The following is a 27957-nucleotide window of genomic DNA, read 5'->3' on the forward strand; positions in this document are numbered from 1 at the left end:
CCTGTGCGCTTCCGGCGCGCAGGCGCAGTGCGGAGCTTCGCCACAGCGGCGTCTGAAGCGGTACGTGAGCTCAGTCAGCAGTGCTCTGTGCGCCGGACCTTAGTTCTCCTGGTGCTTGACGTCTCAGCTATGGCGGAGGTGACAGATCTGGGCAAAGACCTCAACGGGCCCACTCACTCCTCGACTCTGTTCGTGAGGGAAGATGGCAGCTCTATGGTCTTCTACGTGCGTCCCAGCCCGGCGAAACGCCGGCTCTCGACGTTCATCCTGCACGGCGGCGGTACCCTGTGCCGGGTGCAGGAGCCTGGGGCCGTGCTGCTGGCCCAGCCCGGGGAGACGGCGGCCGAGGCCTCGGGCGACTTCATCTCCACGCAGTACATCCTAGATTGCGTGGAGCGCAACGAGAGGCTCGACTTGGAAGCCTATCGGCTGGGCATGGCCCCGGCGGCCGAGCAAGCACCGGACACGAAGCCCGGGGCTCAGGCCCAGGGCGCCGCCGCGGAGCCAGAGCGGCAGCCGCACAAGGAGCGGATCGCCTTCACCGATGCGGACGACCTGGCCATCTTGACTTATGTGAAGGAAAATGCCCGCTCGACCAGCTCCGTCACGGGCACCGCCTTGTGGAAAGCGATGGAGAAAAGCTCGCTCACTCAGCACTCGTGGCAGGCCCTGAAAGACCGCTACTTAAAGCACCTGCGGGGCCAGGAGCATAAGTATCTGTTGGAGGGCGCCCCCGTGAGCCCGGCCTCCCAGAAACTCAAGCGGAAAGCTGGGGAAGACCCGGAGGCTGCTGAGAGCGGGGGTGAGGCCTGCAGCCGCGCACGCGCGGGCCCTCCGCCTCCACCTGCGTGGTGGGCGGGCCTTCTCTCCCCTTCCGTCTGGCGTCCCCTTTGGCGTCTATATACAGTAGTAACAGTTCCCGTTCCCTCCCTCCTTTGACATCTGGATAAAATTGAACCATGTCCTAATCTCTTTACTTTTCTCATAACTAGGCTATTGCCATGGTTTGGCATCCAAACGGTACAAAAAGAGCAGTGTATATAGAAAATTCTTCCCTTCTACCCACCAGTCATCTAGTTTTCTTCACCACAGGCAAAGGGGAAACCAGCTTCTGGGGTATCTTTTTCAGATATTTCAGACACTCATCCTATTTTATTTTAAGCAATCATATATTTGTATTATAGTTGACATACAATATTATGCTAGTTTCAGGTGTACAACATAGTGATGTGTTTTATACCGTATAAAATGATCACCATAAGCTAGTCACCACGTCACCTAACAAAGTTATATTGTTGACTGTATTCCCCAAGCAAGAGGTTTGGTGTGCCGCAACAGGCACATTGGTGTACTGACCTCTTTTCCCTTAGATTGTCAAGTAAAAAACCGACAACAGCCAACACAACAATAGCTATCCGGTGCAAATTAATCAAAATTATTTGTTTTTTGTCAGATAGGCAAAAAATAATTTTTTTTTGGTGTATTGCAGAGTTTTAGTATTTAGCTTATGTGTGCCATGAGGTGGAAAAGGTTGAAAATTGCTTTCCAGTGCTTTCCCCGTGACTGACTTATTTATTTTTAGAGAGAGGAGAGAGAGAGAGAGAAAAGGGGGGGGGGAGCAGGAAGCTCCAACTTGTAGTTGCTTCTCATATGTGCCTTGACCAGGCAAGCCCAGGGTTTTGAACCTGCGACCTCACCATTCCAGGTGGTCGGGACGGTTTATCCACTGCACCAGCACAGGTCATAGTGACTTCTTTTATAACTGGAAGTTTGTACTGCTTAACCCCCATTCTCTACATTGCCTGTATCTCCCTATTTCCTTCTCTTTAGCATCCACCAATTTTAAAAAACATTTCTCCTAAGTTCAGGGAGATTTCAGTATAAACTATTAAAGGCATGCTAGATCAGTTTATTTTCACGTTTTGGCTTAATTGAGTGCGTATTTACATAAGAAGGTTCTCGTCAATTGGAAGTCTTCCTGGGTCTGATGGGTGAAGTGGGTTTTTAAGTATTGATAGTTGAATGTTGAGATTCTGGTGTAGTTAGTACCAAGTGCAAAGCCTTTAAGATGCTTCACTTTTTACATAATAATGGGTATAGACAACAAATTGACAGACCCTTTAATTTATTTATTCTTTTTCTTTTGTATTTTTAATTTTTTTTTTTTGTATTTTTCTTTAGTTGGAAATGGGGAGGCAGTCAGACAGACTCCCACATGCTCCCGACCGGGATCCACCCCGCACGCCCACCAGGGGGCAATGCTCTATTGCAACCAGAGCCATTCTAGCGCCTGAGGCAGAGGCCGCAGAGGCCACAGAGCCATCCTCAGCACCCGGGTCAACTTTGCTTCAATGGAGTCTTGGCTGCGGGAGGGCAAGAGAGAGACAGAGAGGAAGGAGAGGGGGAGGGGTGGAGAAGCAGATGGGTGCTTCTCCTGTGTGCCCTGGCCGGGAATCGAACCTGAGACTCCCGCACACCAGGCTGATGCTCTACCACTGAGCCAACCGGCCAGGGCCTTTCTTTTGTACTTTTTATTTTTCTCTCTTTGCTCCCCCCCAGCCCTTTTGTTTAAAGAGGCAGGCTTTCCCCCCACTTCTCTTCTATTTCTTGTAATGGTTGAAGTTGAGGGAGGTAAATCTGTTTCTCCTGTTCAGTATGCTTAGTAGGAATTTGGTTTTGGTAAAAGTGACATTTCAGATTTATTCATTCAACAGATATTTGAATGCCAGACACTGTTATCCTGCTGGGATGTAACAATAAGTCCCTGTGGTCATAGAGCTTAACATGCTAGCTGGGAAGTGGTAAGTGCTATAGAGAAAAATCAGGGTAAAGGTTGGGGACGAGGTTGTTTTCTATAGGGTGATAGGGAAGGTCACTAAGGCAAGCTGATAATTTGAGCAGAGACCAAAGGAAATGAGAGTAAGAAAGTGATTATTTGAGGAAGTGTTCCAGATAGAGGGAATAAATGCAAAGGCCCTGAGGTGGAAATTATTCTTGGAGCAACAAAGAGATCAATGTGGTTGGAATGGAGTAAACAAGAGGGAGTATTCTAGGAGAGAGGACAGGGCTAGGTGTGTGGGTGAGTAGGGCCTTGCTTTTGAATCAGTGGTGTTGGGAGTACTGGCAAGCCATTTTCAACTTGGGACAAAATTAGGCTGGTTAAAAAAAATGGGCTGAATTCACACCCAATTCAAAATACTATTTTGATGATCAGATATTTAAATGTAAAAATTAAAATCCTGAAATGACTAAGAGAAAATGTGAATATACATTTTAATATTATCATGGTGGTAATTCTGAAATTAAGAAGACTAAGAAAAAGTTTGTATATTTGATTACTAAAAATTAAAAGCTGCTTATGATAAAGTCAGAGAGCAGACTGAACAATATTGCCAGTACATTGCAACAGAGTTAGTTTCCTTAATGTCCAAAGAGCTTGCAGAAGTTAGTAACTAAAAAAAACAAACAAAAACAAACTAGTAGAAAAATGAGCAAATGAAATGGAACAAGAGGTTTCCAGGAAAGGAAATAAATAAATGGCCAATAAACAAATACAGAAATATTGTTATTAAAAAGTAAACTAGACCCTAAACAGAGGACCAGGTAAGCCATGCCTAGACTTCTGACCCATGGGAACTGTGAAATAATAAATGTGTGTGTGTGTTTAAATAGACCAGAGCAAGGAAATATCATATTTTATCTATCAGACTGGCAAAAATTAACAAAATGGGTAATATACAGTTAGTGAGGTATATGAAAACAAGTAAACTCCTACATTGTTAATAGAAGGAAATTGGTGTCTAATGATGTTTAAATTGCAAATCCTTTAAATGGAATATTGCTTTAGGAATTTATCCTACAGATATACACAGAGTACAAAAGGGTACATGGTGAAAAGTAAGTCGCCCTGCTATATATGCCTTCCCCTTGTTCCTCTCCCAGAGGCAACCGTTACTATTGTAACTTAAATGTTAGATCTTGAAGTCTTTGTGTCTGCACATTGCTTTGACTCATTCTTTCCCTCATTGCATTGTATTCCATTTTGTGAATGAACCATAATTTTGTTTATTATACAAAATTTCAAACATTTACAAAAGTAAAATAGTATAATGAACTATACTGCAAGTGCCCATTGCCCAACTTCATCTGATTACAGTGCATGGTCAATTTTTTTATATCTACCCCTTGCATTCCAGTCTTTGGGGATTAGTTGAAGCGAATGCCCGGCATCATTTCATTTTATCTGTTTTAGCATGTATTTCTAAAAGAGAAGGCATCTTTTTAAAATTACTATTTTTAAGTATATATAAAAGAGTATTGACTTTTTTTTTTTTTTCTTTTCTCAAGCTGGAAACGGGGAGAGACAGTCAGACAGACTCCTGCATGCGCCCGACCGGGATCCACCCGGCACGCCCACCAGGGGTGACGCTCCGCCCACCAGGGGGCGATGCTCTGCCCCTCCAGGGCATTGCTCTGCTGCGACCAGAGCCACTCTAGCACCTGGGGCAGAGGCCAAGGAGCCATCCCCAGCGCCCGGGCCATCTTTGCTCCAATGGAGCCTTGGCTGCGGGAGGGGAAGAGAGAGACAGAGAGGAAGGAGGGGAGGGGGGTGGAGAAGCAAATGGGCGCTTCTCCTATGTGCCCCAGCCGGGAATCAAACCTGGGTCCCCCGCATGCCAGGCCGACGGTCTACCGCTGAGCCAACCGGCCAGGGCCAGTATTGACTTATTTTTGTGTAAGTTTATGCATTTTAAAATTTTATTTTTTTATTGTGGTAGAATATACATTACATAGAACTTACCATTTAGCAAGTTTTAAGTGTTCATTGGCATTAAGTACAATACATTCGTACGGCTGGACAGCCATCACCACTACCCATCTTCAGAACTTTTTGATCTTCCAAAATTGAAACTCTATATCCATTAAACAATAACTCCTCATTTCTCCCTCCCCCCAGCGCCTGACAAAACATCATTGTACCTTTTGTCTATAACTTTGATTTCTCTAGTTATCTTATATGAGTGAAATCATACAATATTTGCCCTTTTGTGTCTGGCCTATTTCACTTAGCACAATGTATCATGTACTAGAATTTCATTCCTTTTTTTTTTTTTAGAGAGAGAGGGAGAAGGATAGACAAGGAGAGATGGACAGGCAGGGAGAGAAATGAGAAGCACCAACTTGTAATTGTGGTGCCTTAGTTCATTGATTGTTTTCTCATATGTGCCTTGACTAGGGGCCTCCAGCCAAGCCAGTGACTCCTTGCTCAAGTCAGTCACCTTGGGCTTCAAGCCAGTGACCATGGGTTCATTTCTGTGATCCCACACTCAAGCCAGCATGCTGTGCTCAAGCTGGTGAGCCTGCGCTCAAGCCGGCAACCTTGGGGTTTTGAACCTAGGTCCTCAGTGTTCCAGGTCGACACTCTTGCCACCGTGTCACTGACTGGTCAAGCTCATTACTTTTTAAAAAATATTTTTTTAAATTTATTGTGTTGACATGATTCTAAGTGTCCCATTCAATATACCATCTTCTACACCCTGCATTGTGCACCCTCATGCCCCAGGCAGAGTCTCTTTCCACCCCCACTTCTCCCTTTTTGCCCCCCTCCTCGTATCTTCACTCCCCCTTTCCCTCAGAATTCCATTCCTTTTTAAGGCTGAATAATATCCCACTGTATGTCTGTACCACTTTTTGATTATCTGTTCATCCATTGATGGACATTTGAGTAGTTTCTGTTTCTTGGTTATTATGAATAATGGTGCTAAGGATATGAGTATAGTAATATATGTTTGAGAACCTGCTTATATTTTTTTTTGGGGGGGGGAGCAAGAACCCAGAAGTGGAATTGCTGTTTCACAGGGTAATTTTATGTTTAATATTTTGGGGAACAGCCATATAATTTTCTAGTTACGTATTTTAACACATAGATAGATTTGTGTAACCACCACCAAAAATCAGGATACAGAACAGTCCCATCACAAAAGAACTCCCTCATTCTGCCCCTTATTAATCTGTTTTTGTTAAGTGGAAAAGAGATCAAAGTAAAATCCTTGGAAGACAGGTGAAGGGGAACCAAGACGATGTTTACCTTTAGGGCAGTGATTTTCAACCTTTTTTGAGCCATGGCACATTTTTTACATTTACAAAATCCTGGGGCACACCACCTACCAAAATGACACAAAATGACACTCTAACACAGTTCATATTATACATATAGTTAATAATATAGTTTCTAAATATATTTATAATCACTTAGTGTGAAACCTGGGCCTGTTTCAATGAACACAAAAGGGATATCCTGGCAGGAATGGTAGAAAGACACACACGAAGCTCTTCCTCAACCGTTCTCAGTCTCGCTCTGTTTTTAGTTTTTATCGCAGTCAAGCTTGAGAAGCTCAGCTCACATAGATATGTGGTTGAAAACGGGAGCAATGCCAAAATAGCTTTGTTGGCCAGAATGGGGAACTCCTTGGCAACAGATAACCAAAAACTGTCCAAAGGAAGATCAGCAAACTTTAGCTTTAAAGTTAGATAACATTGTGATGCTTTGTATATCACCCTCTGCGGGAGCCTCTTTTAAAAAGAAAAAGGTCAAATATCTTTATACACCATCAGGATAGACATAACCAGCTGAGGCTGAGGCTTCATCTAGTGGTGGCAACATTTACCTCCAGTCCTGACCAGGATTAGAAGTCGGGACCATGGGGAGGAGTAGCAGCTTCAACTACTCACCGCGGCCACACAATGACAAGTGCGCGGCAGCCCGAGCGAGGACCTTCCTGGGTGTGGATGAGAGGCGGCCTACTATTGGTTCATCACTAGTGGTCGGGATGAATCCTAGAAGGTGATTGGTCAGTGAGCGTTCCCTGTGCCTCCACTCTTCCTGTCGCTGATAGCTGGAGGGATTGTGAGGGGAATGTTTATGTTCGGATGGAGGTGGCTGGCAGCCGGGCGGATAAATAGCCTCCTCCATGGGCCCTATCCCACACGAGGGCTGTAGTTTGGGGACCCATGTTTAATTTCCCCACAGCACACCTGACCATGTCTCACGACACACTGGTTGAAAAACACTGCTTTAGGGGACCCTTCTTTCTATTAGATGGTATGTGGTATATTTTTGTGTACCCACTTGGTCTGCCTTCAGTAGCTGGGAGAGCTACCTTGCCCAAAGTTTTGTCATCTTAGGTGGCTAGTATCCAGTGTCTCATCTATATAGTTATTAAGTCTTGGCTCCCTTACCCCAACCGGGTCAATTCTTAGCTGAAGGACCTTCTTAGCTTCAGTTGAGACCTAGTTGGTATTCTTTCATGGCTCAACTTTTCTCTATCCATCCTGCTTTCTTCTCTACAATGGAGGTTTTCTCAGGCACATTCCCTAATAAACTATTTACATAGTTACCTCCATTTCAGGATCTGCTTTTTTTTTTTTTTTTGGTATTTTTCTGAAGCTGGAAACGGGGAGGCAGTCAGACAGACTCCCGCATGCGCCCGACCGGGATCCACCCCCGGCATGCCCACCAGGGGGCGATGCTCTGCCCATCCAGGGCGTCGCTCTGTTGTGACCAGAGCCACTCTAGTGCCTGAGGCGGAGGCCACAGAGTCATCCTCAGCGCCCGGGCAAACTTTGCTCTAATGGAGCCTTGGCTGCGGGAGGGGAAGAGAGAGACAGAGAGGAAGGAAAGGGGGAGGGGTGGAGAAGCAGATGAGCACTTCTCCTGTGTGCCCTGGCCAGGAATCGAACCCGGGACATCCGCACGCCAGGCTGACACTCTACCACTGAGCCAACCGGCCAGGGCCAGGATCTGCTTTTTAGAGAACTCAGTTTATTCTACAGTTTTGTTAATTTGCAAAGTCCATCAATAAAAGGCAAAAATAAATTGTTTGAAGAGTATTTTTTATATATCAGAACTTAGGAAAATTATCACCATTTGGATAGTAAAACTTATCAGAAGCAAGAATAGAAATTATTGAACATGCATGAGTTATGTTTTTCTTACCCTTCTGGTCAAAAATAGGTGCCTTCTAGTGGGAAAAAAAAAGTCCAAGCTCACTTTTGGCCCAGAGCTCACAGAACATGCACTATATTTTTTCTGTAAAAGAAGCTCATTCTAATGTAGTGCTGTTCTTCTGTGTAATAGAACCACAGAATAAGAGAACTCCAGACTTGCCTGAAGAAGAATTTGGAAAGGAAGAGATCAAGGAGAATGAAGCAGCGGTCAAAAAGATGCTTGTAGAAGCCACCCGGGAGTTTGAGGAGGTTGTGGTATGTTAACTCAATTTAACTCACTTTCTTCTGTACCTCCATTCTTTGAAATTGGTCACCCCATCTACCCTTTTTATACACCCAAGGCCCAGAAAGGTAAGAGAGATGGTCAAGAATGGAAGAAGAAAATGGAAAGTGGGACTGATTTCGCTTCTAGGCATGTGGCTTGTAGTTTTTGGAGGGAAAGCTTGAGGGAGAGAGGTAGAAAAGTTGGGGAGAATTATTTTTAAACAATATAAAGCATCCCATTTTGAGTTTTTTTATTTCAGTATAACCTTTTCAAAATTAAGAATGGATTTATCTTTTAAAAATGTTTTTATGCTTCTTAGTAATTTTTAAGAGTTTAATTTTTTTAACCAAGCAGCTTTAGCTTTTTGTGTATCGAACTTTTAAGGAAATTTTTAGCTCTTCCATATTCAGTCTAGCTTCTAATAGTACTCTTGGAATTCCTATGTAATCATCATTATAAAGAAAGGCAGGAGCTGTGAAATAATGAGGAGTGATTGAAAAACACCCCAAATTATATGTGCATATCTTCTTAAAGAAAAAACATCTTTTTTTTTAAATTTTTTTTATTTGTATTTTTCTGAAGCTGGAAACGGGGAGAGACAGTCAGACAGACTCCCGCATGTGCCCGACCGGGATCCACCCGGCACGCCCACCAGGGGTGATGCTCTGCCCCGACCAGAGCCACTCTAGTGCCTGGGGCAGAGGCCAAGGAGCCATCCCCAGCGCCTGGGCCATCTTTGCTCCAATGGAGCCTTGGCTGCGGGAGGGGAAGAGAGAGACAGAGAGGAAGGAGGGAGGGGTGGAGAAGCAAATGGGCGCTTCTCCTATGTGCCCTGGCCGGGAATCAAACCTGGGTCCCCCTCACGCCAGGCCGACGCTCTACTGCTGAGCCAACCGGCCAGGGCAGAAAAAACATCTTTTAAGTTAACTTTTTTTATTAACACAAAGGAAAATGGTTAGGTCTCTGTCTAAATCAGGAAAATGACTTAAAGCTTCTGAAATTGGTGAGTGAAGAAATGCACAAGAATTGGCAGAATTGTGCATTTTTGTATAATGTTCCCTTTGTTATTTTTTTTATTTTATTTTTTTTGGTGAAAGAGATAAGGAGACAGAGAGAGACACAGATAGGGACAGACAGACAGGATGGGAGAGATATGAGAAGCATTAGTTCTTTGTTGCAGCACCTTGGTTGTTCATTGATTGCTTTCTCATATGTGCCTTGACTTGGGGGGCTACCGGAAACCGAGTGACCCCTTACTCAAGCCAGCAACCTTGGGCTTCAAGCCAGCAACCTTTGGACTCAAGCCAGCGACCAAAGGGTCATGTCTATGAAACCACGCTCAAGCCAGTGACCCCGTGCTCAAGCCAGTGACCCCGTGCTCAAGCTGGTGAGCCTACAGTCAAACCGGTGACTTCAGGGTTTCAAACCTGGGTTCTCTGCATCCCAGTCTGACACTGTATCCACTGTGCCACTGCCTGGTCAGGCACGTTTTGTTATTTGAGTTTTGTTTTATTACTTGATAATAGATTCATTTTCTATGAACTTCTAAATGCTCTTAACAGCTCCTAAACATGGCCTACATAGATCTTTTCTCACATGACCTACTTTATAATACACCTAAATGCAGTATAGCTTGAATGCCCTAAAACAACAGTGGTTTTTGAGTGCTTAATTATGTGCAGCTATTGGTAAGCACTGGGGATGTAATCATGAGCAAAACAGGTATATTTCTGTCCTTATGGAGCTTACAATCTGGGAATGAAGTGATACTTTTAACAAATAATTAATGCAGACATCTGTACCCATGTGTGTATGCATATACATATATTTTTTTTATATTCAGTGTAGCTTCTAACATTCTGGTGGAGTACCCTAGTTAATTATACATGTACATACATGCACATATGTGCGCATGCACACACACACACACATCCAAGACAAATAAATGTAAGAAGGAACGTGACATACTAGAGAACCTGAAGGAAGTCAGTGTGATTGGAGTGAAAAGGGCAAGGTGGTAGTTGGGAGAAACCAGATATTCTAAGAGTAAGTGTCTGTAACTGGGTAATTAACCTGTTTTATTCATCACTTCCTCTAGGTGGAGGAAAGCCCTGATTTTGAAATACACATAACAATGTGTGGTGATGACCCACCCACACCCGAGGAAGACTCAGAAACACAGCCTGACGAGGAAGAAGAAGAAAAAGTTTCTGCACCTGAGGTGGGAGCTGCCATTAAGATCATCCGGCAGTTAATGGAAAAGTTTAACTTGGATCTATCAACAGTTACACAGGCTTTCCTAAAAAATAGTGGTGAACTAGAGGCTACTATCTCCTTTTTAGAGTCTGGTCAGAGGTCTGATGGGTATCCCATTTGGTCCCGACAGGATGACTTAGATTTGCAGAAAGATGATGAGGCTACCCGAGATGCATTGGTCAAAAAATTTGGTGCTCAGAATGTAGCTCGGAGGATTGAATTCCGAAAGAAATAATTGACAAGATAATGAGCAAAGAAAACAAATGTGACAGATGAAATGGAGTGGCAGAATGGGTGGTAAAAAAAAAATTGTGACCATTAAACTTGGGAGATTCTTATATTGGAACTAACACTGGTTCTCTGACCAATGCTGTCATTGCTCTGTGAGTCCTAGATTTTGTAGCCACACATAGTTGCATAGGAAGATGAAAATAAAAGATGTTGGGTACGTTTAGAGCTGTCCAGTAGCAGTGTGTTTCTGAAAGGAAATAAAAACCAGAGAGAAGTTGGTCTACATAATTACCTTTTTTGAGAATGAAACCTCTATTATATTGGTGACAGGAGCTAGTGACCAAGTCAAAGGAGGAAAACAAGGTGACAGGTCTTTTCAGGTAGTGTGAATAAAGAGCCTCTTATCCTTTGGCAGAAACTCCTCTAGATTGTGATAGATTCTAAATCAAGAATCTAGAAATATGGAAATATTTCATTATAAGTCCTTGAACATGAACTCTCCCAAACCCTTGCTCCCTCCTCCCCCCCCCCCCCCCCCCCCCCCAGTGAACTCTGATTTCTAAACTGTGAAAACTCCATGTTTCCTTTGCGTAGTTAATATTTGAAAACCCCGCTTCTTGGCTATTCTTTTCTTTGGGTCATTGTCAGTCAAGTATCTGGCATCCAGTTTTGTTTAAAATACAAACAAAACCCTAAAGAGTCTCAAGAATAGTCTTATTTGATTGCTAGTGATGTGTTTTTATTTACTGAGTATAGTTTTGTGTTATGGCTGTGTTAGATTTAAAAATTAGTGGATTAATTCCTCTTCGTTGTGTTGCTTTTTTTACTGAAAATAAATGGAATTTTATATTTGAGTCTCCAACAAGTGTTTGATTGTATTCACAAAAACTTTTGTCTATAAAAACCATAAAGGAACTGATATTTTTTCTTATTATTAATTAGATAAATCAGGGGTCCCCAAACTACGGCCCATGGGCCGCATGCGGCCCCCTGAGGCCATTTATCCAGCCCTCAACGCACTTCTGGAAGGGACACCTCTTTCATTGGTGGTCAGTGAGAGGAGCATAGTTCCCATTGAAATACTGGTCAGTTTGTTGATTTAAATTTACTTGTTCTTTATTTTAAATATTGTATTTGTTCCCATTTTGTTTTTTTTTACTTTAAAATAAGATATGTGCAGTGTGCATAGGGATTTGTTCATAGTTTTTTTTATAGTCTGGCCCTCCAGTGGTCTGAGGGACAGTGAACTGGCCCCCTGAGTAAAAAGTTTGGAGACCCCTGAGATAAATAATCAATAAGTGCTTCCATTTTAGAATAGGCCATTAGAAATATGCTAGTTCTTCTGGATGGAGCAAAGAGAAGATCTGTGTCAAGGACTGTGAAAGATGGCAAAATAAGGGGACCTGCTGAGAGCCAAAGGGGAGAGAAGCCAATCAGGAGCAACCAGGAACCATCAGGTGTGTAATAGGAGTTGTTAGTGTCCCACCCTATCCCCTAGCAGTCACTATTCCAGCACATGCTCCCAACAGGAGTCCTGCAAGCACCTGTGCTTGAGGCTTTCTTTCAGCTAGTGCTGTGTGGGAATTAGAGGATGTGTACCCAGCTTCCTTGCTGACCAGAGAAATGACACAACTGAATAATGTTTGAGAATTACCCTGTGTGTGGGCTAATGGTTTTCATGCCATTTTCAGCGGTCCCCAGTAGAAATAAACAGTTTCCCACAGTGGTAATTGGGTTATGAATGCACCCTGCATAGGCTTCCTTCTCTTGGTCTCATTCCTGCTTCTCTACTAGTGCATCCTTGAAGAACACAAATTCTATGTTTAGAGTCTGCTTCTGGGAGAACCCAGCCTAAATCAAAGTGCTTAACCTTTCCCTGTTTCTCGGTATGTTCGAAGGTAAACCACTCCCAATAGTAACTAGCTCACTACAGTGGTATTCTTAAATGGGGATTGGGAAGGGGTGAGTGATGGGCATTTGATGTCATCTAGGATGTCTGTACCTCGGTAAAGCTACCAAAGCCTCTTGGCTTAATAGGACTAGAATTTCCAGTTTTGTCAAAGCAAATGCAAAAGGGTGTGGTTTATTATACCCAGACTCTCAAAAGACACGTTTAAACCAAATACACAGCAGCTTAATAGTGTTCCTAATAAACCACTGACTTTCAAAATATCTGGTTTTATAATTTCTCTGGTCATTTCATATGTTGGGCTTAGAGATGTATCTAGGGAAACAAATTATGAGAAGTATTTTTGGGAGCATTTATCTAAGCAAGGAAACTGAGTTGGATTTAAATTTTTTAAAAAATATTTTATTTATTGATTTTAGAGAGAGAGGAAGGGAGAAACAGAGAGGGAGAGAGAGAGAGAGAGACAGGAACATAGATTTGTTCCTGTAATAAAACGGGCAATTTCTGTGCCTTGGGACGATGCTCTAACCAACCGAGCTTTTGGCTTTTTTTTTTCTTTAAGTCTCACCTTGGCATTTTTTAAAATTGATTGATTTTAGAGAGACAGAGAAAGGAAGGCGGGGAGAGAGAGAAGGAAGCATGCATTTGTTGTTCCACTTAGTTGTGCATTCATTGATCACTTTCAGTAAGTGCTCTGACCAGGGATTGAACCTGCGACCTGATGTTTCTGACTGAGCTAACTGGTCAGGGCTGGATCTTAGTAGTTAATGGTTAATGGCATGAGCTATGGCTGGATTGACTCCAAAGATCAGCTGTTCAAGTCCTTACGTTGGGATACCTCTCCCTTGAAGCTGCCAGATTCTTGTTGTTCTTTGGGTTTTTTTTCTCAACTTCATGAATCTGGTTCTGCTTTTCTGCCTGTGCTCTGGGAGACTTCAGCTTTTGAAATTTTCTCGGCCTTATATAACTTGTACAACTTCATTACAAGTGACAGAAGCATTTCCCTTTTGTCTCTTTTATTCCTGCAGCAGTGAGTTTTGCTCTGTTTTCTATTCCTTTTAAGCAGGGGCAGTTGAATTTTAAAAGTTTATACTGCTGTTTGAACTGTTCTGATCCTCCCTTGTTTTTGGTCTATGATGGTTGCTGGATCATATGCCCACCTGCCTATGTCAGTAAGTCATATTTAGTTGCATGGAACAGAAAACATAACCCAAAGGACTTGAAACAATAAGGAGATTTATATCTTGTGCGTATAACAAGGAGTCCTGAGGTGGGGTGGCTTTGGGGTTCTATTTTTCTAATTTGCTCTTCTTAGCTTATTCTGTGGGCTGCTCCCCTTGTGGTCGGAAGGTGGCTATTACAGTTTCAACTGCAGAAGAGAGGATTTCATCTAGGTATCTTCCTGTCTTAGTAGGCAGTCTTTCTCAGAAGCCCCTCCTCGACTTTTCATTGTACAGAATTATAGCACATGCCTCTTCCTAATTAAATTGACTTGATGGACATAAATCAATCAAGATCTATCCTCCTTGGGCTGCAGATTGTGTAACCGTGCCTGGGAATGTGGCCTGAATGGGGAGGAAAAATACCCACACAAAAGTCAGGGAATTAGGGTTTTTAATTTGCTTCTTGAGCATATTTCCTTATAACAAATGCAATTTATGCTTCTTTATCAATAATAATCATCACCTTGAAACTCATTCTGCATATCTTCCTGGTCTCTTTCTCTCAGATTCTTCAGCTTCCAGTATAGTTGTGTCTGTCAACAAGGAGGGCTTCCCCAGTGGTTCTTTCTTTTGATTTTTCTACTTGCAGCTTTCAGTTTTGATAATTTTTTTTTTTTTTTTTTAAACTGATCGAATCAGGCCGTTGTTTTTTGTTTTTTATTTATTCATTTTAGAGAAGAGAGGGAGAGACAGAGGGAGAGAAGCGGGAGGAGCTGGAAGCATCAACTCCCATATGTGCCTTGACCAGGCAAGCCCAGGGTTTTGAACTGGCGACCTCAGCATTTCCAGGTTGATGCTTTATCCACTGTGCCACCACAGGTCAGGCTCAGTTTTGATAATTTACTGGCACTGGGATCTTTCTAGGGGTACATATCAGGTGGACTTCTGAGCTTATCACTTGCCACCTGGATTTGCCAACCTAAGGACTTGAACAGCTGATCTTTGGAGTCAATGCAGGCATAGCTCATGCCATTAATTTATGAGGTCATAAAATTTTGTACAAATATTTGAAGAGCTCATCTTGCTCTGCTTGCTGATCACTGTTTTGTCTGATAGTTTATGTATTTAATTGATAGCTACAGAATTAAGTAAATCAAATCAGTTTTTATTTTAAAAGTGATCAGTAGAATCTTTTTAAAAATACTTTTAAAGATTTTATTTATTGATTTTATAGAGAGAAGATAGAGAGAGGAGGGTGTTGGGAGAAGTATCAGGTCATAGTTGCTTCACTTTATTTGTTCATTGATTGCTTGTTATATGTGCCTTGACTGGGCAAGCCCAGAGTTTTGATCCGGCAACCTGAGCGTTCCAGGTACTACACTTTATCTGCTGCGTCACCACAGGCCAGACAGAAACTTTTTGAAAATAGTTTCGTATAGGTGTTAAAGTAGTTAAACAAGGATGCCCTTAGACCGCGATGGCTTTGGTATCCTTGTAAACCAAAACCTAAGCCAGGGCCAATGCACTTCAGTCTAAGAAAATGAAATTCAAGAGGGGAAATTTGGATACACCAACAGGCGCAGCAGGGATGTGCACACAGAGGAAAGACCACGGAAGGACACAAGGAGAAGACGACCATCAGCATAGCAGAGAGGAGCCTCTGAAGAAACCGAACCTGCACACACTGAGCTTGGAATTCCTTTCTCTAGAAGTGTGAGAAAATAAATTTCTGTGTTTAAGCTGCCTAGTCTGTGCATGGCATCAAATTATATAATTATATAAGATCCTTTTTTTGGGTAGACTTGTGCCACTAATGTGTCTGTGCCTGTGTGTACACATAACGTGAGTTTTAATTCCCTAGGTCCTTGGCAAACCGTGGCTCGCCAGCCACATGTGGCTCTTTGGCCCCTTGAGTGTTTAGCAAAGGCCAGCTTAGGAGTACCCTAATTAAGTTAATAACAATGTACCTACCTATATAGTTGAAGCTTAAAAAATTTGGCTCTCAAAAGAAATTTCAATCGTTGTACTGTTGATATTTGGCCCTGTTGACTGAGTTTGCCGACCATTGCCCTAGATAATATGAAGGTACAGCTAGGAAAAATCACTTCTGCTAAGTATAATCTGAGGATAAACATTGATGTTGGAATATTCTGGCACTTGTGCTTTAGTGTATAAACACATAGAGAAGCTCTTGCACATAATGTACCAATAAGGACGTCTACCTCACAACTGTTTGCACTAATTTATTTGTAGAACTACAAATACTTGTAGATACATTTGTAGAACTACATGTGTGTGTACTGAACTTGTTCCAATACCTTCATGTTGAAAGTAAACAAAGCAATAAAAGAAAACAATGCAAATTGATAAAATGAATGAAGAAGTAATATTTTTCAAAGATACTTATATTGTACCAAGGTAAACACATATACACCTTCATACACCAAAATCTGTTTTAAAAAGTTACTGTTTCAAAAGAAGGGAAAGGTGTGAGACTTGTTATCCCAGGTTTTAGATTGATATTTTTTATAATAAAGTGAATTTTATGGGTATGTAGAGATATAACTAAATATAAGGTCTCCCGGAAAGTTCTGTCCGTTTTTGGAATAAAACAAAATATAAATTTTTCTTACCATCAATAAACTTTATTAAGTAATATAATTGCCATTATCATTAATGATTTCTTGCCAGCGTGAGGGCAATTTGTATATTTCATTTTTGAAAAATGTTTTATCTTTTGATGCAAAAATTTGAACCAGTGCTTGTTTGATATCTTCTTCATTTTTGAATTTTTTGCCCTTCAAAAAATTTTGTAAGGACAAAAACAAGTGATAGTCGGAGGGTGCTAAGTCCGGGGAATATGGTGGATGCGACAGACATGCTTCTGTAGCATTTCTTCCTTGTTGAAATTCGTAAAAACTATAGTGGCGTAAATGAACTTTATCAGTAGCCATGGGTAGACTATCGCTTCACACATAAGACTAACGTGAATCAACTTTGTTTTAGTTAATTTGCTACATCAGTATGTATACATTAAGTGATAAAAATAGAGAGGCACACATGCGCCAAATAGACATGTGCTTACGTGTTGAAACTTGTGATAGAAACGGACAGAACTTTCCGGTAGACCTTATAGATATGAAAAACCTAAAAAAATGTAGAAATCTTAACATTAGACTGTATTCAATGACTATATAGTGTTGCTACTATATTTTCCATGTAATTTTTTGGTATGTTTAATTAGTCAAAGGAAAAAATATACATGAAAAAATATTCAGTATTATATCATAGATCTATCCTAATGTAATCATCCCCTTACTGCTGAACTTGCATCTAGGAAATATAGCATCCCTTCATTTTCTGCATGACAAACTAATTTTGTTTGCATTCCCATCTTTTCTTTTTTTTTAGTTATATTTATATATTATAGTTAAAGATAGAAAAAAAATTAAATTTAAAAAGAAAAAAATTGCCTGAAGAGGAACTCCTGAAGGACCAAAGTGCCTCAGGAAGTTTACTATCCCCCCCATCCCCCAAAAGTCCTTTACAAAATCTTCCAGTGTGATCTCCAGGAAACCCCTGCCTGCCTCCGCCCCCTCCCCCGCCCCAACTCCCGCTCTCCTGTGTCTCCATGGCCTCAGCCTGTACCCAGCTCCAGCCTAGTGTGCAGCAGCGTCCAGTCTCATCTCTGGCCGTACACTGCCGTCACGGCTTTCTGCTGGCTGCCCCTTGCTATGCTCTGGGGGGCCCACGTGGGCTATGGGTGGTGGGAGGATTGGGGCTTCGGGGTGGGTGTGATCCAGGCGGCCTGGTGGCTGGGCAGAGAGGAGGCCCAGAAAGGGCTGAAGTTTGCAGGGGGTGAGCAGCCCACAGCTGTCCTGAGGCTGTTGCTACTCTGCAGGTCATTGCAGGTGAGAAGCTTGGAGAACACGGCCAGGGCCTTAGGGAAGTTGGGTGGTGTGGCTGGTGTGTTGCTGGAGGAGCACATCATCTGGTGGTAGTGGCTGTTGAGGATGTTGGTTTTTTAGAAAAACATTCTCAGGGTGGGCTCGACCTGCCAATGGGCTGCCTGTAGCCACTGCTTTGCCTGTCAGCCACACAGCCTGCGGCCAGCACGAACTGTTGATCATGACCTGGTGCCGGAGCTCCTCCGTGTTCACTGACATGGCCCTGCTGGCTGGCTGGCTCAGTGGCTGCAGGAGTGTATGCCTTCAGCTCGCATACACTGCCACCTGCCCAGCAAGGGTGTTGTTTTGCCTTCCCATCTTGCTAGAACGTTAAAGAAGTGCCCACGTGTCCCCTGTAGGCCTGTTCTTACCTGGGTTCAGTTCCAGTTTGTAGATTTTCCAGCTGCGGGAGGACATGGTGATTACAAGGAAGAGTTCATATTTGGGATAAAATGCTTTTGATCAGAAGGATTGAGCAAATGTGTCCACTGCCTCATGCCCCAGAGGCGATATGGTGCTTGGAAACAATGCTTTAAACAGTGGAGTGAGTGCAGAAAACAACCACTACCCACAACACAGAGTAAGACCTTTATTGGGGTTTCCAAGTGTTTTTTTTTTCCTTTTCATTAGTCTTATCCTGAAAAGGGTGACTTTATTGTTTATCATTTTTTAAATTGCACTGATCCTGCCTCCAAAGGAAAGAGGCCTGGACCAGGTTCCATGAGAATGACGTCACCTTCCTCCTTCTGAAAGGGAGCTTTGCAGCATGGGGAGCAGAGCCTGAATTTTCACTGAGGCGCAGCTGGGATCCTGGAATATCCTTTTCCTGTGGTTCAGGACTCAGAAAAGGTCGTACCTTTTCATGAAAATTTGGAGATTGCAGGAGTTGACCTAAGGGCTGAGGTTTCTACATAATTTTGGTGCAATTGGCCCAGGAGATGAGACGGTTCTCCAGTAGACCTTGTGTACTGATGTGGCCAGTATGTCTCGAGGATCCCATTCTGCAATCAGAGCTTGGCAGCTCTCATCACTGTGGCATAATGTAAGATGTGTCCATCTGACCCACATCCTGTAGAGTGGACAGGTTGATTTGGCACTGCTAAACTGTCAGATCTGGTGTCTTATTTGGGCCATCTTACCAAGGAATTCACAGGCTCCCTTCTGCTCTGCCCGGGGTAGAGTAAGAATTGGGTTCTGAAACCACATATATGCAAGGAAAAGCAAAAACAGACATTATATGACATAGCAGTCTGGCTCTGTTTCTCCTACTATTTAAAGCAAAGGGAGTATTAATATAAGCCCTAATATCAGGGTGGTTTTATATATTATTCATATATACATATATATATGAAAATGTGTTTAATATGTATGTGTTTATATATGTGTGTGTATGTATATTATGTGTATATACACAAACATACAAATACCTAAATTGAGGTCATAACACAGCAATAAATAAATGAAACTGGCTGAATAGATGTTCTAGAATCCTCCCTTTAATTACAGTAGTGGATTAGCAAACAAGTTCTCTTGACCAGGTTGACGTTTTCCTCCTCTTTGCCAGTGTATGCATATGACTACATATCTTACATACACCTGTATACATCTGAACAAGGGTTAGTAAGTGTTTGAGGGTTTCTATGCTTATAAACCTATGAATGTGCTTCTTGGTATGAACATTTAACATATACTAAACCACTATCCCTACAACTTAGGTAGAAGGAACTCAATGGGAATGATGTTTTTCTCCCAACTGGAAGATATTTAACTTGACTATGTCAATAGATTTTTTGAGGGGTGTCACAAATGGTGGGAGGGGAGTAGGCAAGGCATCTGGTTGTTAGAGGCCAGGAATACTGAAAAGTATTCTACTAGGCACAGGACCACCCATTACAAGAAAGAATTCTTTGAACCAATATGATAACAGGTCAAGGTGTAGAAAACCTGTCAGGGTTCTCAAAATAGATATCAACTTATACATTTTCCCACATTTGCTGTTGGTGATTTTAAGATTTAAAATTTATTTACTCATTTTAGAGAGGTGGGGGTAGAGAGAGAGTAAGAGAGAGAGAGTGAGCAAGAGAGAGAGAAGGGCGGGGAGAGGAGCAGGAAGCATCAATTGACTCCCATATGTGCCTTGATCTGGCAAGCCTAAGGATTTGAACTGGCAACCTCAGTGTTCCAGGTTGATGCTTTATCCACTGTGCTGCCACAGGTCAGGCAAGATTTTTTTTTTAAATATTGATTTTAGAGATAGAAGAGAGAGAGAAAGGGAGAGAGCGAGCGAGAGAGAGAGAGAGCGAGAGAGAGAAAGGAGGAGGGACAGGAAGCATCAACTCCTAGTTGCTTGTCATATGTGCCTTGACCAGGCAAGCCCAGGGTTTTGAACAGGTGACCTCAGCATTCCAGGCTGACATGTTATCCACTGTGCCAACTCAGGTCAGGCTTGCTGTTGGTGATTTTAAATGGACACACCACTGACAATCTGAGGTGAAATTCTTCCTTTCGTAAGAATCTGACTTCCCATACCAGGTCTTGACCATCCATACCTCTGCCCCTTGACGACTGATAATTCAAGATCGGTCAACCTTTTTCCAGCAACCTTTTTTTTTTTTTTTTTTTTTTTTTTAAATCCTGTAACTTTTGAGAGGGCAATATCATAGCAGATATTTAATGCTACAGACATTGAATCAAGAATTATCTGAACTCTTGATTTCTGAATGCCTGTTTGGTTAGACAGTATTTTCCTGGTTGCAGCATCAGGGAATCAGTTCCAGTTAAAGGCTTAAACTAAGGTGTTTGATTGAGATCTTGTAATGGATGTCTGGCTTCTTTCATAAGTATTGTAAAGGATAACACAGGAACAAAAGGCAGCTTCTAGGACAGTTTTCACATTTGAACTGGAAACTCAAACTTGAAAAAATAAAGCTGACCATACTTACTCCCTCTGAATCCCAGAGTTGACACCATGCTTAGCGTAGCAGGCCCCAAAGGCCCAGAGACCTGCTTGCTAAGAACTTGCCTGTCCCAGCCAACTGTGGGACCATGCTTATATTTCTTTTTTTTTTAATAAATAAATTTTTATTTTAATGGAGTGATATCAATAAATCAGGGTACATATATTCAAAGAAAACATTTCCTGGTTATCTTGTCATTTAGTTCTGTTGCATACCCATCACCCAAAGAGAGATCATCCTCCGTCACCCTCTATCCAGTTTTCTTTGTGCCCCTCCCCCTCCCCTTCCCCCTCTCCCCCCTTCCCTCCCCCCACCCTCCGTAACCACCACACTCCTGTCCATGTCTCTTAGTCTTGCTTTTATGTCCCACCAATGTATGGAATCCTGCAGTTCTTGTTTTTTTCTGATTCACTTATTTCACCCCTCATAATGTTATCAAGATTCCACCATTCTGCTGTAAGTGATCCGATGTCATCATTTCTTCTAGCTGAATAGTATACCATGGTGTATATGTGCCCCATCTTCTTTATCCAGTCTTCTATTTTTTTTTACAGTGATTAAAAGCCTTTAAGCGAACTCCTGGCCAATACAGCAAGAATCCATAAAAGAGTAGTGTCCTTAACATGTTCACCAAGTCCAAGTTGGCCCCATCACCATGCCAAATCCCTGAAAAATGCAACCCAACCACAGTTCAGTCTGTTAGGAGCTGTCACAGGGAGCAGGAGTCCAGGAAAAGTCCACATCCAGGAAAAGTCCGCATGGCACTGGAATTGTTGTCACCATTCTATACTTTGCAGCTCATGTCCAAGTCCCAATGACCGCTGCTTCTAGCTGGTAATGATTCAGGTAGACTGGAAAAGCCATTTGCAGCATGCGTGGATATGGAGCTTCTGTTCTCCTCTGCCTGGAGAGATGAGACCAGGTTGCTTTTCCCTGGAACTCTGCGACTGTGGCATGGTAAAGAAAACCTTGGGATACACTAAGCAGTCTCGGTGTGGCTTCTTCAGTGTTCCTTGGTTGAAGAGTCCTCTTAGTTTGATGCTTATATTTCTGATACTAGGTTGCCTAGAACAAGCTGTGACTGGGTCCTAAGATAAGGACTTTTTGTGGAGAATTTGGACAAAACATGTGCAATCGTTTTTACTCTATGTGGGACCCACTTAAGAAATGCATCTGGGCTTGTGCGTTCTTACCTGGAGTTCATGGCTGATGTTGGTGCTGTTCCTGGGTGTGGTCTTTTCCTAAGGACCATTCAGATCTCAATTGTCTCTGTTTTGCTCTATGGTTTTTAAAACCAAATCTAAGTGGGAGAAGACATGGAAGTCATGTAACTCAGTCTATGTTATTGCAAATATCAATGCAGTTAAACAAAACTGATTTGATCAATTGCCATTGGGATAATCACAAGAAAAAGGTGATGTTATCCTAGGAATGATGTAACTATTAGTCTACAATTCAGGATAGCACACAATCTGCTCTCAGCTCAAATTAGCATTTCTTTTATGGTCCTTCTCATAATATCCCAAGTAAATTTCCCTGATTTAAGAGATACTGTTAGTCCCTGGCTGGGTGGCTCAGTGGATAAAGTGTCAACCCAGTGCACCAGAGGTCGTGGGTTTGACCCCCAGTCAGGGCATGTATGAGAAGCAATCAGTGAGTGCACAACTAAATGAAACAACTAAGTGAAATAACGAGTTGATGCTTCTTTTTCTTTATCCTTTCTTCTTTCTTTCAAATCAATGGAAAAACTAAAACAAACAAAACCTGTAGAGAGAGGGAGAGAGACAGACAGATAGACAGACACTGTTAGTACTCTCAAAGGAAATCAGTATTTCTGTCCCTTAATCTCTCTCTACAGCAGGTCTCCAGTGATTAAATGTCTTCTTGGCTCCCATCATGTCTTCATAAGAAATACCAGTTCATAATACACAGTACATCTGGATGCCATCCTGGAAAAGAATGTCTTTAACTGGGGAGAACTAGCTACAGTCAAGAGCTGGACTAACACATTTCCTCTTACTTATGTTATCCCATAGTGAGCGATAGATAACGAGGACTCCTGTATACCCCATTGTGAAACTACTGTCACTGACATAAACATGTGAACTCTTTGCTTGTTTCCTCATTACTGGAGTCAGAATTGCAATGTACTTTCTAATTATTGCTGAATGTCTTATTTTTATAATTTGATAATTTGTGGTAAGAGTTAGAGTATTAATGACAACCAATAAGCTAGGGACTCACTCTTATATCCCCGGTGTTGTACTAAGAGATCATATCTGTGCTCTAACCGTAATTAATCAAAATGTTTTTAGGGAAGTTTTAAGCATAGGTGGAAACTGGAATAAATTTGTGGACACTATGGCAGAGCCAACCTCATCCTACATTGTTTTCTGGACTTACCATCTTCCACATCTGTTTACAAGGGCCCAGTATCCCTCATGCCGCTAATCATCAGCTATTCTCATAGGATGAGATTTGAGCAAACTCTGTCTCCCTAAAGAAGCATAAATTCTTTGTTGTGGCAGTTTAGTTGTTCATTGATTGCTTTCTCATATGTGCCTTGATTAGAGTGGGGGGGCTTCAGCCGAACCAGTGACCCCTTGCTCAAGCTAACCAGTGACCTTGGGCTCAAGCCTGTGAGCTTGGGCTTCAAGCCAGCAACCTTTGGGCTCCAGCCAGTGACCATGGGGTCATGTCTATAATACCACCTAGAGCAAATGCACAAAGAGTAAAGGAAAATTTCTTTTCCCGGCATCTCATCAGACTGAGGACCTTATAGCCAATGGCTTATTGGAGTCTATATATTTGAAACAAAAATCTGCACTCATTTTTTTCCTTTAAAAGCACATTTTTCTTCATTGCTTTAAATACTGTTTCACCTGGTTGAATTGTGTTGTTTCTCTTGGTGACTGAAGACATCTAATTTAGTTCAGTTTTACATCAGTAGTTCTATTCAAAATAATACAATATGGGATTTTCCTTCATACACTCCTGTTTATGAATCACATTTAAGATATTAATTAAAAAAAAGCTAGTCTGAAAATCAGGAATTTACATGAGTTCTTATCCCACAGTTTCTTTCTTTTCCTTTTTTTTTTTTAATGGGAGTTGGAGACAGAGAGAGGGACAAATAGGGACAGACAGGAAGGGAGAGAGGTAAGAAGCATAAATTCTTTGTTGTGGCAGTTTAGTTGTTCATTGATTGCTTTCTCATATGTGCCTTGATTGGAGTGGGGGGGGCTCCAGCCGAGCCAGCGACCCCTTGCTCAAGCTAGCCAGTGACCTTGGGCTCAAGCCTGTGAGCTTGGGCTTCAAGCCAGCAACCTTTGGGCTCCAGCCAGTGACCATGGGGTCATGTCTATAATACCACGCTCAAGCCAGCAACCCTGCGCTCAAGCTGGTGAGCCTGTGCTCAAGCTGATGACCTTGGGGTTTTGAACCTGGGTCCTCTGTGTCCCAGTCTGGTGCTCCATCCACTGCACCACCACCTGGTCAGGCATTCCTTTTTTTTTTTTTTTTTTTTTTTTTTTAAAGAAAGAGGAAGGGAGAGAAACATCGCTTTATTGTTCCACTTAGTAGTTGATTCTTGTATGTGCTCTGATTTGGGATCAAACCCACAACCTTGACAGGTCAGGATGATGCTCCAACCAACTGAGCTATTGGGCCAGGGCCCAACAGTTTTTTCATAATTACATAATCATTCTGCAGCATTCCAATACTTGATACCATATTGTTATCATAGTGATCTAATTTCCTAAAATTGATTTAAGCATCTCCTAGTGGGAGAGGCTGAATCAGTATATTCTCCTCTCTCCATCAGTGAATATATGCAACCAGTATTTCCCCCACTGGTAAAAGATATAAACCAAGTTCTTGTCCCTTTCATTTTGTTTTGAATGTTACGTAACAGGAAAAACCTTCTGGGGAACACCTGACATAAGAGAATTGCCTGATGGTGCTGAGCCCAGCTTTTCTCTTCCTCGACTCAGATAAGGAAATAGAAACCTGATGCTTACCTGAATGTTATACTCCATAACACCAATTTCCTTTGCCAACTGTTTCCTGATAGCTGTATTAGGGTAATGGTTTTTGTTCAAACCATTTTTGAAGGATATCCTTTTGACTTTTGTTGTAAATAAGCCTGCTTTGCTAGGTTTCTTTTTGTAGTATGCCTGATGAGGAGAAAATGGGGAGAAGGGTAGGAAGGATGCATTTATGGATTTGTCTGAACATATGCCTTATATTTACTTCAGGTTGAAAGCCGGTAGATCCAATGATTATTCTGTATTTTTACTTTAGGGATACAGCTAAAGTCATGCTAAATTGGAGACATATAGTTTGGATATATATATATATATATATATATATATATATATATATATATATATATATATGTATACACACACACACACACACACACACACACACATACATACACACACAATAGTGAAAAATGACAGCTGGTGGTCTGAGTTACCCAAGGAAGAAGATACCAAAAAATCCACAAAATTACATGCAAAGAGAATAGCAAGCAGTAGGAGCTAGGAAAACTAATGGAAATAAGTGATATAAGTAACACATGGAAAAAATTAATAGGATAAATAAAATACACAACAACTGACACTTTAGTAGAATTAAATATAAAATATCTAATTGTTCTACATATGTTTTTCTTCATTTAAAGTGTCAGCATTAGGCCCTGGCCAGTTGGCTCAGTGGATAGAGCATCAGCCTCATGTGTGAGCATCCTGGGTTCAATCCCTGGTCAGGCACATATGAGAAGCAACCGTCTGCTTTTCCCCTGCTCCCCTCCCCCTTCTCTTTCTCTTCCCATCTCACAGCCAAGTGGGTCGATTGGTTTAAGTGTTGGCCTCAGGTGCTGAGGATAGCTCAGTTCATTTGAGCATCAGCCTCCAACAGGGTCTGCCGGGTGGATCCCAGTCACTGCGCATGTGGGAGTCTGTCTTTCTATCTCCCTTCTCACTTAAAAAAATAGAAAAAATAGAAAATAAAGTGTAACCTTTAAAACTTTTGACAAACCACATATGGAACTCATGGCTATCTCTTTATTTATTTATTTATTTATTTATTTATTTATTTATTTATTTACAGAGGCAGAGATAGACAGGGACAGACAGACAGGAACAGAGAGATATGAGAAGCATCAACCATCAGTTTCTCGCTGCGCGTTGCGACTTCTTAGTTGTTCACTGATTGCTTTCTCACATGTGCCTTGACCGTGGGCCTTCAGCAGACCGAGTAACCCCCTGCTGGAGCCAGCGACCTTGGGTCTAAGCTGGTGAGCTCTTTGCTCAAGCCAGATGAGCCCGCGCTCAAGCTGGCGACCTCGGGGTCTTGAACCTGGGTCCTTCCGCATCCCAGTCCGACGCTCCATCCACTGCGCCACCACCTGGTCAGGCTCATGGCTATCTCTTATGTCATGTAAATTGAGAAGGTTTTTCTTGTTATAGATCATCTTTTTTTTTTTTTTTTTGTGAGAGAGAGAGGGAGGGACAGATAGGGACAGACAGACAGGAAGGGAGAGAGATAAGAAGTATTAATTCTTCATCGAGGCACCTTAGTTGTTCATTGATTGCTTTCTTATATGTGCCTTGACTAGGGGGCATCAACCAAGCCAGTGACCCCTTGCTCAAGCCAGTGATCTTTGGGCTCATGCCAGTGACCATGGAATCATGTCTATGATCCCACACTCTTGCCAGTGACCTTGCACTCAAGCTGGGAGCCTGTACTCAAGCCAGATGAGCCCATGCCCAACCCAGCAACCTTGAGGTTTCGAATCTGGGTCCTCAGCATCCCAGGCCGATGCTCTATCCATTGCACCATCTGGTCAGGCAGTTATAGACCATCTTAAATTCCTAGTTTCCAACTTGAAAGCATCCATCAATCCCTTGATGCAGTGTATCACTGTAAAATACCCCTGGCTGCAACAATCGATTCCTCTAATTGTGATTGTGATTTTAACCTTAATGAACTCTGGAAGATAAAGAAAGCATGTGGCATTATCAAAGAAGAGAGCAAAACGGAGCTGCCAGCTTACTATGTGCAGTGCTGTTCAAACCCATCTTGAGTAGAGGTACCTGGATTCTGCAGAGTGGGTGACTAAGCCACTCTCCAAGACACAGGGCATATTAATGCCCAGGATGATACACCCGTTCCTTAAATTATACCCTTCCATTTAATTCCTTAATTATTTAACTCATTTAGAAAGAAATCTATTTTCTTTTTAGAAAGAAATTTGAAGTAATCAAATGAAGAGAAAGTAGACTCTACTAGGCAATTTTACTATCATATCTTTCCTAATATGACTTAGAATCTGTGCTCTCTAATTTACATGTAGTCATATACACAAACATTTTTTCTCTATAATGTTTTAAAACTCTTGCTTCTTTTTTTTTTTTGGTTTTGATGATATTATATTTATAGTATTATACAGATGTCGTGATTTCACTTTGGATTTTTCCTGTTTTCTCAGCTCTTACACATTTCTTTCCATCGTTGATCATAGTGTTTACATGTCATCTTGGTGAGTCTATACTTCACAGTTATTAAGAAAACCTACTAATCAAGGTGTTGCTGTGGACTGTATTTCGTGGACTGATTGAATCACAGAAACAGTTGAAGTTATGTAAAGGAGATTATCTTCAATAGTCTGGGTGGAGCTGATGCAATCATTGATTGTCTTAAGAGCAAAACTTTGGCATTCCACAAGGAAATGAAGTCACACCTGCGCACAGCAGCTTTCTTTTCTGCCAGACCAAGGGCCTGCCTTAGAAATCTCATTCTTGCCTATCCAGGCCCCACAACTGTGTAAGCCCATTCCTTATAGTAAATGTCTTTATATGTTTATGTAACCACACACATGTGTAATTTCACTAGTTCCTTATGCAAGTTGAGTTCAGAATTTTGCTGATTCTGTTTCTCTGGTTGAACATTAAATGATATAGATGTTTGCACTGAACCAGGAGGTTCTGTAAGAACAGACTCTTGCATATATTTATAAATATCTATAAATATTAATAAATATTTGGGTTTCCTGGCCAGGAAGAACCATAAACCACGTGAAGTTATTGCTGAGGTCAAAGCAAATATGAATTGTAGTGGAAGAAAATAGCTAATAATACCAACTATTACCAGGTGACCATTTGTAGAAATGTGGACATACTAGTTGTGAATCTTGTTATGAATCTATATATGTATA

General features: G+C 41.9%; 2 protein-coding genes and 1 pseudogene across 2 annotated transcripts; 1 reads left to right on the forward strand and 2 right to left on the reverse strand.

The window, feature by feature from the left end:
• The first annotated feature begins 5 nt into the window (after positions 1 to 5).
• Positions 6 to 11614, forward strand: TERF2IP (TERF2 interacting protein). The gene is made up of 3 exons (XM_066348090.1): positions 6 to 802; positions 8138 to 8262; positions 10371 to 11614. The coding sequence occupies exons 1-3, from the start codon at positions 130 to 132 to the stop codon at positions 10761 to 10763; spliced, it is 1191 nt and encodes a 396-aa protein (XP_066204187.1). The 5' UTR covers positions 6 to 129; the 3' UTR covers positions 10764 to 11614.
• A 5899-nt stretch (positions 11615 to 17513) lies between these two features.
• On the reverse strand, positions 17514 to 17997 carry LOC136381398 (UBA-like domain-containing protein 2 pseudogene; annotated as a pseudogene).
• An 808-nt stretch (positions 17998 to 18805) lies between these two features.
• Positions 18806 to 26821, reverse strand: DUXB (double homeobox B). Its single transcript, XM_066350198.1, is given in 8 exon segments — positions 18806 to 18913; positions 18915 to 18972; positions 20463 to 20609; positions 21943 to 22035; positions 22671 to 22684; positions 24755 to 24820; positions 24822 to 24910; positions 26797 to 26821. Coding segments are annotated over 8 exon segments (600 nt in total).
• Between the last annotated feature and the right edge of the window lie 1136 nt (positions 26822 to 27957).

Source organism: Saccopteryx leptura, chromosome 9 (assembly GCF_036850995.1).
Source record: "Saccopteryx leptura isolate mSacLep1 chromosome 9, mSacLep1_pri_phased_curated, whole genome shotgun sequence".
In the NCBI taxonomy this organism is placed as follows: domain Eukaryota; kingdom Metazoa; phylum Chordata; class Mammalia; order Chiroptera; family Emballonuridae; genus Saccopteryx; species Saccopteryx leptura.

What these genes read in the sequence shown, in the direction of transcription:
- TERF2IP (XM_066348090.1), top strand. Translation starts at nt 130, where the DNA reads ATGGCGGAGGTGACAGATCTGGGCAAAGACCTCAACGGGCCCACTCAC. An exon ending in GGAGGCTGCTGAGAGCGGGG is followed by an intron (nt 803 to 8,137) that starts GTGAGGCCTGCA and finishes TCTGTGTAATAG; the next exon opens with AACCACAGAATAAGAGAACT. An exon ending in GGGAGTTTGAGGAGGTTGTG is followed by an intron (nt 8,263 to 10,370) that starts GTATGTTAACTC and finishes CACTTCCTCTAG; the next exon opens with GTGGAGGAAAGCCCTGATTT.